At 35.8% G+C, this 10,638-nt stretch overlaps 1 protein-coding gene across 1 annotated transcript in view; it reads right to left on the bottom strand.

The window, feature by feature from the left end:
* Positions 1-940: 940 nt before the first annotated feature.
* The window catches only part of LOC103581425 (DNA topoisomerase 2-alpha), a 30,140-nt gene continuing 20,442 nt past the window's right edge, over positions 941-10,638 (bottom strand). Inside the window, exons 25-35 of the mRNA XM_008563259.1 lie at positions 9,149-9,240; positions 8,885-9,049; positions 8,672-8,755; positions 7,368-7,550; positions 6,741-6,831; positions 4,285-4,437; positions 3,923-4,046; positions 3,767-3,810; positions 3,211-3,351; positions 2,499-2,698; positions 941-2,177 (exon numbers count right to left, since the gene is read on the bottom strand). Of these exons, the coding sequence (XP_008561481.1) occupies positions 2,052-2,177; positions 2,499-2,698; positions 3,211-3,351; positions 3,767-3,810; positions 3,923-4,046; positions 4,285-4,437; positions 6,741-6,831; positions 7,368-7,550; positions 8,672-8,755; positions 8,885-9,049; positions 9,149-9,240 (1,403 nt within the window). The 3' untranslated portion in view covers positions 941-2,051. The remainder of the gene's footprint in view (positions 2,178-2,498; positions 2,699-3,210; positions 3,352-3,766; positions 3,811-3,922; positions 4,047-4,284; positions 4,438-6,740; positions 6,832-7,367; positions 7,551-8,671; positions 8,756-8,884; positions 9,050-9,148; positions 9,241-10,638) is intronic.

The following is a 10,638-nucleotide window of genomic DNA, read 5'->3' on the forward strand; positions in this document are numbered from 1 at the left end:
ACAGTAGGATGCAATGTATCTTAAACAAAAAGTCTTAGTAAGCTCATTATTGAATTTTATCAATTCATGCTTTTTTTTTTTTTTTTAAGATGACCAGTAAAGGGATCTTAACGCTTGACTTGGTGTTGTCAGCACCACGCTCTCCCAAGTGAGCCAACAGGCCATCCCTATAGAGGGATCGAACCCGTGGCCTTAGTGTTATTAGCACCACACTCTCCCAAGTGAGCCACGAGCCAGCCCTAAGTTCGTGCAATTTTTGATTCTCTTTTCTCAATAATCATTCTTTTGTAACTTACAGCTTATGTAATATGTATTTAAGCAACGTTTCATATGCATAGGGAATAACTACATTCTTCATTTTAAAGATGACTGGTAAGGGGATCTTAACCCTTGACTTGGTGCTGTCAGCACCACGAGCTCCCAAGTGAGCAAACCGGCCATCCCTATATGGGATCTGAACCCATGGCCTTGGTGTTATCAGCACCGCACTCTCCTGAGTGAGCCACAGGCCGGCCTGGGAATAATCACATTCTACAAAGGGTCTAAATGTATCACCACCAAGTTTATTAGCACTGGAATTTTTATCTCCTTGAATGTCAGTAGCTTAAGTAATAATGAATAGTCAAGGAATGTATTTTCTTTTAGTTAGCAGGTACTTTACTGATCAGGAGCAAACTTCTACTTTTAAAAAAGAAAATATTTCTGATTTTTTTTTTTTTTTTTTTTTTTTTTTTACTGATCCAGTGCAGAGGAGATGAGGAACTTAGAACCCGTGTGTAAAATCCCAGGAAAAACCTTCTTGGCCTTCATTAGGTCATAGTGCCTATATCTTGGACCTATCACCATGGCCAGATTGGAACAGTTCTGTAAAGGAAGTGAAGAGGGCTATATTTTAGAGGAAGGAAAAGGGTGTATTATGGGTTAAGAAAAGGGCAATCAATGGGTTGCAATGTTTAGAACATTTTATTAAAGTACAAAATTGTTGGAATTAAGCTAAATAGAAAGACATAGTAAATATTTACAAAAACATTGATAACATCACTCAAGTCACACACATATAACAATGCAGAAAGATCTTAAAAAGTTTAGTTAAAATTATGGAGATTTCGAGACCGGTCCGCTCACTGGTTGAGCGCGGTGCGGGCGTGACACCGAGGGTTGCGATCCCGTTGCTGGTCACGAAAAAAGACAAAAAGGAAAAAAAAAAATTATGGAGATTTCTCAAAATGAATGTAATGGTTTACTGCTGAGCATGGTTTCCATGAGATAAGTAAGATCTTTGAGCAAATGTTGTCCTCTGCTCTTCTGCAATCCAGTGCTTCCTAGAAATTTGTTCTTTGGGAGATTGAGACTCAGAGGTAGCCAGAGGGGACTAGTTAAGAGTTGAGACAGTCATATAACTGGTTTAATTTTCTTCATCCTATTGACTGTGTTGAGGTTATACAGACATAGCCAACGTGTTTTTCTTCAGCCTCTAATGATATTCAAAAGGATATGAAGTATACAAGCAATTTTTCAATGCTTGAACAAAAATTCAGCTTTACATAAAAGGCTAAGAATATGTACTAGAACCACAAAATTCTATCTGATGGAAAATTACCTATAAAACTAAGATAAAACAGAGAATTAATCATGCTCTATCTCGTATTTACTGAAAGTAGGAAAGGAGGCAGAATGACACTTTTGGAGCAAATTGCTCCAGTTTTACCTCAATGAACAGTCAATGAACAAACTATTTTATGCTGAAGTGATCACCTAGCTATCTCTACAGTCCAGAAGAACTTAAAATAAGACTTTAAGGACAAAAAAACCCCACACTCAAAACACAAAGCAAAGAAGAAAACAATGTCCATGAGATGGTCGCTATTTTGACTGTACTATATACAAAGGTAAATGACGCTTGGGCTCTACTACACTTCACTTTGATGATCCTGTATTAAAAATATATTCCCCAAACTAAATTCAGCGGGGAGAAAAGTAAGAGCTTCAGGTAACTTTAAAACAAGTCTTGGGCTCAATAAGACCATTCCTTAAAATAGTCACCTCACATTTTAAAACAGATCATCTTCATCTGACTCTTCAAGATACTTTATAGGTTTCTTTGCCCGTGCAGATTTTGCCCGAGGAGCTACAGCTGAGTCCAGATGGAAGTCATCGCTCTCCACCCCCTTTGCTTTCTAAAAGAAAAAGAGCCCAAGTAATTTGCACAGTGTAAACCTGACAGCATAATGTTGATGTAAAAAAATATATCAACAGATTACAATTCAAAGTGTTTCCCACCTTCTACTAAGTAGTAAGAAATTGATCAGGGCAACTCTCTCAATGACTAAATAAGTGGCATATTTAACTTTGTTACAATGAAACTACATATCAAAAGCTAGTGGATTATAAGATTTAAATTTGTTTTCTTAAAAATATGCCAAATTATTAAGAGCAAAAGCTTAGTTACATGTTCCGAAACATTTATAGCAAAAAGACTAACTAGGATAAATACTCGCCTTGCTTGTAGCTGCTTTAGAAATAATTTTCTCAAAATTAGAGTCAGAATCATCAGAGGTGGACGGTTTCCTTTTGCGTTGATTCTTGGTTTTGGCAGGATCAGGCTTTTGAGAGACATCAGAATTCAAGGCTGGACCCTTTTTGGTTCCTTTTGGTGCAGCCCTTTTTTTGATGCCCATAGTGGAGGTGGAAGACTGACCTGCAAAGTCAATACGCATTCATCATGGACATTCTTAGATATACTTTTCTTATTGTGAACTTTCTTTTTTTTTTTAAAGATGACTGGTGGAGGATCTTAATCCTTGGCTTGGTGTTGTCAGCACCACACTCAGCCAGTGACCAAACCGGCCATCCCTATATAGGATCCGAACCTGTGGCCTTGGTGTTATCAGCACTGCACTCTCCCGAGTGAGCCACGGGCCGGCTCTTATTGTGAACTTTCTTTGACAACGTAATGACTGTGTACTTAACACAGGAAAAGACATTCTAATACAGCTGAAAATACAGAGAATCAAAGTATTCTTAAGTATTCAATTTTTAAAATAAGTTTTACGTTGAACATTTGCAACTGTTTATAAAGAAATTGTTTCCACTGGAAAAGGTTTAATTTCAATTATCAATACTAAGTTTTGGGAATAAAAAATTGAAATTGACTTGTGGAAGCCAGTTAGTTAATCCCAATATTAATCCATCTCAAAGATGTAGGCTTACTTTTTGCTGCCGTCTTCTTCACTGTCACATTCTTTTTAAAAACTGGGTTTATAATTTCAGTTTCAGCTGGCAAATCAACAGCAGGAGGGCCTGAAGAAAGTGGTACACTGTCCTTAGCATCATCAGCCTCAAGTTTCATTACTTCAAATGGAAAGGAAAACAGTACATATAAGCAATACATGAAAATCCATTTACTGCTTTCTCTCTGTTATGGATTCCTCTGTCATGAATACCAATCTGTGACTTTCTGGAATATTTAAAACATGCTCTTACAACTTTGCTAATTCTAAATTCTTCATTGGTTAAGATTTTTCTTTTTTTATTTCCAGTACCTAACACAGTACCTGGAAAGCACTATGATTACTTTTAGTATATTAAATGTAGAACATATTTATGTGCAAAACTAAACTTAATAGACCATAGCAACATAATGCTAACAAGAACTCAAATTTATTTTCAAAGGCAGTACTTGGATAATGTAGCCAGGATTAGAACCTGGTTGGACATGAGTGTCTCAGTAAAGCACAGGTCTCACTATTTTTACTTAAATACATACCTGACATGGCACTTTTCTGTGGCTTCAGGTCTTTGTTAGTATGTCTAGAAAAAAAAAAAATCCTGACAACCAATTCTAAATGTGTAAAACACAAAGAATATATCATCTGCTATTAAAAACAAACATGATAAAATCCTTAATAGATAAGGTACTTACTTTGGGGAAGTTTTGGTCTTAGGTGGACTAGTATCTGATGGGACAAAATCTTCATCTTGAGTTTCTTCATCAAAATCTGAGAAATCTTCATCTGAATCCAAATCCATTGTGAACTTGGTTTTTGCTATTCAAAATATACATATACAAAGAATCAAAGAAGGTAATAGGAGAAACATTTAATTCACAAACTGATACAACATTTCATGAATATCTTAGCTTCAGTTTAATCCTCCTAAAAGACGCTTCTGTTTTTCAAAAATTTAATATAATTTGCTGTTCTGAGATATAGTAATTTCTGGAATTAAGTACCCTAAAGTACCAAATCTTACAGCATATTTAGGATGTTCTTCAGTTTTCCTTACTTGCTGCTCTCCGTGGCTCTGTTTCTCGTGGAGGGACATCAAAATTACTCTCGTTACTGCTCATATCTGATTCTGAGTCAGACCAGGGGTTTCTCTTCTTTCCTTTTTTGATTGGCTTAAATGGCAATGTAGTTTGTTTCTTGGTCTTAGTATCTAGAGGGGAGATAGAAGTTAACCACCTTTATATATCCTTAGACTCACTTTTCCCATCTATTATCCATCCATCCTTCAAATATTTATTGAGTACTGTGATAGTACTGGGAATACAATGGAGAATAAAAACAGACATACTCCCTGTTCTTGTGGAGCGTATACCTTGGTCATTTAATCCCATAAATAAATACAATGTGTTTATGTAGGGTATGTGGTATATATGTATAAATATCAGCCTTCAAGAAAGAGACGATTGAGCTGAGATCTTAAGGTTAAACAGGAGTTAACTAGTTCAAGAGAGGTGTGTGATGAAATGTTCCAGCTCAGGAAACAGCACATACAAATGCCCTGTGAAGAAATATAGTGTACTTTAGACACTGAAAGTCCACTATGACTAGGAATGCAGAAGTCAGGGGGAGAGTGGCTGGTCTTGTTAAGGATTTTGTTTTAAACAGGGAACCAATATGACCAGATTTGCATTTTTAAAAGTTCTCTTAGGTTGCTATGTGGAGATTAGAAAGGGGTTAAGAATAGAAACAAGGAGATCAATGTGAGGTTATTGCTGAAGTCAAGGTAGGGGAGATAGTTCCAAGGAAAAGAATGGCTAGGACCAGATATACCTTGAGAGGTATTTAAACTGAGTATGAAGTTTAAAGTCACTAAGTCTTGTTAATTCTTTTTCCCAAATGTCTCTCATACCCACCCTTTGCTCTCTATTTCCCTTTTCTTAGCCCACAGAGATTATAAGGGCAGTCTCCTTGTTGGTCTGATATAGTCCTTTTTTTATATTATCTGGGGAATTTTCCTTAAGTACACCCATTTCATATTTCCTAACTGAATCTATTCTTAACCATCTTCCCCCAACAACCTGGTGTTCGTTTAACTATCGATTCTCTATCATTTCCCAATATAAAACTTTCCACATTAAAGGGGTCCTAACTGAATCTATTCTTAACCATCTTCCCCCAACAACCTGGTGTTCGTTTAACTATCGATTTTCTATCATTTCCCAATATAAAACTTTCCACATTAAAGGGGTTACTGGTCAGCTGCATCCCCCCCACTCCCCAAAGACAAATAACCACAAATTAAATGGGCAAAGGATCTGAATACACATTACTGCAAAGACATAAGCACATGAAAAGATGCTCAACATCATCAGTCAATATGGAAATGCAAATCAAAACCACAAGATATACGGAGAAACTGGAACCCTTATATATTGCTGGTAGGAATACAAAACGATGCAGCTGCTTTGGGAAACAGTACAGATGTTCCTCAAAAGGTTAAACACAGATTAATTATATAACCTAGGAATTCTACTCCTAGGTATCTACCCAAGAGAAGGGAAACCATTAGGTCCATATAAAAATGTGTACATGAATGTTCACAGCAGCATTATTCACAATAGCTAAAAAGTAGAAACAACCCAAATACCCATCAACTAATGAACAGATAAATAAAATGTGGTATATCCATACAGTAAAATACTATTGGCAATAAAAAAGAATTAAGTACTGATACATGTTACTACACAGATGACCTCTGAAAATATTTTGCTAATTGAAAGAAGCCAGTCACAAAAGACCACCTATTTTATGATCCCATTTATAAGAAATGCCCAGAAGAGGTAGACCTAGAAACACATAAATTTTGTAGTGGTTGCCTGGTGGAGAGAGGAGGTTGGTGGGAAATGAGTAGTGGCTGTCAGTGGGCACAGTGTTTCTTTTTGGGGTGATAAACTGTTCTAAAAACTCTGTGATTAAAATAAAACCATTGAATGGTATATTTAAAATAGATGAATTTGGTATGTGAATACCTCAATTAAAATGTCAAAAAAAAAAAAAAAAGATACTCAGTAAAGGCATAATCAAATGGCCCACAGAATTGTTAATTCTATTTATTTTACTGAACGAGTGTTACCTATATCCAAGGCATGATGTTGAACTCCAGAGATAATACAAACATGACCAAGATATGGTCACTGCCCTCAAGAAGCTTATATACTAGAACCTCCTAATTGATTAGAAAGTGAAATCTAATAAACCGAGTGTATTCTTAGATCCCAATTAAGGAATTCAAATTGCCAAATTAACAAGCTATTACATTACAAATTGATCTCTTCTAAAATGAATCAAATCTCAAGGACAATATAAGGGAGATACAAGTATAATTCAGACATAAACCTCCTTCATGTCACTCAATTCAACTCAGCAAAAACATATTGAACATCTACATGGAATGTACTAGGTAACAAACACAATTTAATCTTGATTTTATACATTTTTCTTAAATTGTAATACCTGGTTCTCTTTTCTGTTTTTTCTCTAATCTTTGTTTTAGGCCTTCTGGTTCCATACCATCCTCTTGAGGGCTTCCTTCAGTATTTTTGCTCTAAAAGATAACAGGACAAAAATTTTTGGTTAAGTTCTATCAACTTACTATTTGGAATAATATAGTCAGCATAAAAAGATTTATATGGTCAAAGACTCTTTTTTTTCCTTTGGGTTTTGGTCAAGGGCTTGAAATAAAGGTACGGGTGGGCCGGCCCAGTGGCGCACTGGAGAGTGCGCTGCTTGGGAGTGTGGCGGCGCTCCCGCTAAGGGTTCGGATCCCATGTGGAGACCGGTTCCCGCTCACTGGCTGAGCGCAGTGCGGGCGCGACACCGAGGGTTGCGATCCCGGTCAGTAAAAAAGACAAAAAGGAAAAAAAAATAAAAATAAAAAAAAAAATAAAAAAATAAAGGTACAGGTATAACTTCTTCAAGATACTGAAACGTTAAAAAATCAGGTACATAAGAAAGGAAAGTTATGGTTAGATACAGAATAAAGTCTAACCTATGGGATTAGAAATTTTACAATATAATTTGTCCAATTTTAGTGGAAATATGTTTAAAGTACTTTATGTATAATGTTTTCAAAAGAATTACCTTAATTTTCTTTTTAATTTTCTTTTCTGCCTCTGCTTTCATCTCTACAGTCACTTGGGGAATGACTCTTTTCCCATGTGGAGAAGGCAAAACTTCAGCCATTTGTGTTTTCTTCCCCTTTGTTTTCCCCCCTTTCCCAGGAAGTCCTACTTGTTCATCTTGTTTTTCCTTGGCTTCAACAGCCTACAAATGAAGATTTAAGAAAGCAAGTTTATTTATTTGTTTATTTATTTATTGCTGGCTGGCTGGCTGGCTGGCTGGCTGGCACAGGGATCTGAATCCTTGACTCTGGTGTTGCATCTTGTTTTTCCTTGGCTTCAACAGCCTACAAATGAAGATTTAAGAAAGCAAGTTTATTTGTTTATTTATTTATTGCTGGCTGGCTGGTACAGGGATCTGAATCCTTGACTCTGGTGTTGTAACACTGTGCTCTAACCAACTGAGCTAATCGGCCAGCTGAGAAAGCAAGCTTAACAGAGACATCACAACATCTTTAAGGCAACAGTTAAACTGATTTCTATTTGTCACATCTTAAGATAAATATGTGATAAACTGTCCTATAAGTATGCCAACAAAGATTTAATTAAGGCACACTTTTAAAAGGTAGGTGTGGAGACAGAAGGTTGGACTCTATTCCTGATTCTACTACTTAACCTTTCTGAGGATAAAAAGGGGAAATTGAGTTAAGGATAAAATATGTACATACATACATATTTGTAAACTCACATAAGAAATGAGAAAGGATGTGATATCAATAATGTACACTTATCCAATTAACTGATTACAATAATTTGGACATCTATACTGAAGTGCAAGAATATAAATTTGCGTGTTAAGTTTAATTTATGAAATGAGATGTTTTTCTTACATTAAAATAATGGTGGGAAACAAGCATTATTAGGGAGATTTAAGTAAAATAATATCTTCTGAAACTATCTGGCTAGCACTGAAAGTAGATTGGCTTTGTCCTTTTAAGTTGACTTGGGGGACTGGGTCGGTCTTTTTCCATAGTCAAGCTCTCTTCATCTTCTCAGTCCTAACAGGTCCTTCCGTTTATCAAAAGTTGACTCCTATCCTTTTCTCTATTTGTCAAAAAACTTCTGGGTAACATGTTTCCTGGCATCATTTACTTTATCACAACGAGGATTTAATAATCTGTTCTTTTGTATGTTATTTTGGAGTATATCCTTTCACCTCCCATATTCTCTCTATTGCCAATTGTAAAGTTTCTTGACAGAGGTATAATGCTGAATGAAATACATTATTTCATTAATAAAAATTCTAACTTATTATAAGTTACACACCTCCAGTTCTTCAATAAAAGCAGCCAAGTCTTCTTTCCACAGATCTGATGGACTCTTTCTCTTTAATGTATCTAGCTCTCGCTCCTTCATAAGGTAATCAGAAAATTTAGTTGATATATGTGCACAAACGGCATTTTCATGTAACACACAATTAAGTTTTTACTTTTACCATTAGAACAAAACTAAGCAACATGTACTGTCCCATCAACTCACTTTTTCATTTCTTAGTCTGCACAGTTCGTCTTTCTTTTCCTTTGTTAGGTACCAAAGAGGCATATCAAGAAGGTAGTTGAAGGTTGGTCCAGAATCTGTTGCAGAGTCACTCTTTTCAGTTTCCTTTTCATTGTCACTCTCTTCATTTTCCTCTTCATCTGGAACCTAAAGGATGAATTAAAATGTAGCTTTAATAGGAAATGTGAGACGAAAACATATGCCGTCTTTTCTAACTAAATAGAAAAGTGCTGACCAAGAAATTACCTTTTGCTGGGCTTCTTTCCAGGCCTTCACAGGATCTGAATCATATCCCCTCTGAATCAGAACTTTAATTAATTCTTTCTTAGGCTTATTTTCTATTTAAAAAAAATGTAAACAGAGATAATCCTTTTGAGTAATATTTTAGGAAAGGGATAAGGTTTTATCATATAAAGTCAAAAGATTAAAAGCGGAAATTAAACTGCCCCTGTCTTGCATAAATTTGTACATCCTGGTACATATACAAGTCTTTCTCCCTAAACCATTGACAAATGTAAATTACCACAAGGGGGCAGTCAAATCATATATGTTGTGATCCAATCATAACCCTTAAAAGAACAGAAGATAAACCAAAATCTTTATTTCAGATAAGTCTCTATCTAATTAAGGTACTCCCTGGTTTTTTATTTTAACACTTGATTGGGCAAGTTTTTAGTGCCGCCTATCCAAAGACCATTTTTTCCTAACCATGGTCTTCCATGATGCATGCATTCCTTTTTTCTGTAGTACCTATTACCTCTTTTAATGTCTACTGCAGTCAAGTTTCTTTTTTCTGGAGGCTGGCCAGTGCAAAGATCCCAACCTTGACCTTTGTATTATCAACACCACACTCTAACCAACTGAGCTAACCAGCCAGCCCTGCAGTCAATTTATTAAACTTTGAGGAATACTGAGAGTCATTAAGCTATACAGAGAATGAATTTCAGAGTACAACTTTTCATCAATTAACTTGACATAGATTACATGTTTAGGCTCTCTGTATTTATTCCTTGAGAAGGTTAGATAGTCCCTAGCATTTCCAGAATTCCAGTCAATTGAATCCAACTTTTACTTTTTATTTTTCTTCAAGTTATGTCCCATTTTACTCGGTTTAGCCTTGCCTTAAGCAATAATATCTGAGAAATAAGGGGGCTGACATGCTAGTGCTATTTCTTAAAATATACATGAAAATGAACATGTAACTATTAAGTTAAAAACATTTTTTTGTACCATCAGGAAATTATCCTGTGAACACCAGTAACTCATGTTATATTGTGTTTTGGGACTTGCTACTGTAACTCATTAAAGTTTCCTGGCTGTCCTACTTAGCCCTGGCCACAGGTGAGCTATTTCCTTATACTGCAGCTTCAGTCAAAACTGTTTTCTTCCTGGTCACTTACTTATATCCTGATTTAGCTGCTTCTAGAATTTCTTTAAAAAAAAAAAAAATCCCCAAGATGTGACTCTTTCAAGTCATGGGTACACAATTTACATATTTGTAATCTTTCTTCCTGCTAAAAAAAAAAAAAAAAAATCCCCAAGATGTGACTCTTTCAAGTCATGGGTACACAATTTACATATTTGTAATCTTTCTTCCTGCTTTTTTTTTTTTTTAACAAAAGATGACCGGTAAGGGGATCTTAACCCTTGACTTGGTGTTGCCAGCACCATGCTGTCCCAAGTGAGCCAACCGGCCATCCCTATATAGGGATCCGAACCCATGGCCTTGGTGTTAT

The sequence above is a fragment of the Galeopterus variegatus genome, unplaced genomic scaffold (assembly GCF_000696425.1).
Source record: "Galeopterus variegatus unplaced genomic scaffold, G_variegatus-3.0.2 Scaffold13021, whole genome shotgun sequence".
In the NCBI taxonomy this organism is placed as follows: Eukaryota; Metazoa; Chordata; class Mammalia; order Dermoptera; family Cynocephalidae; genus Galeopterus; species Galeopterus variegatus.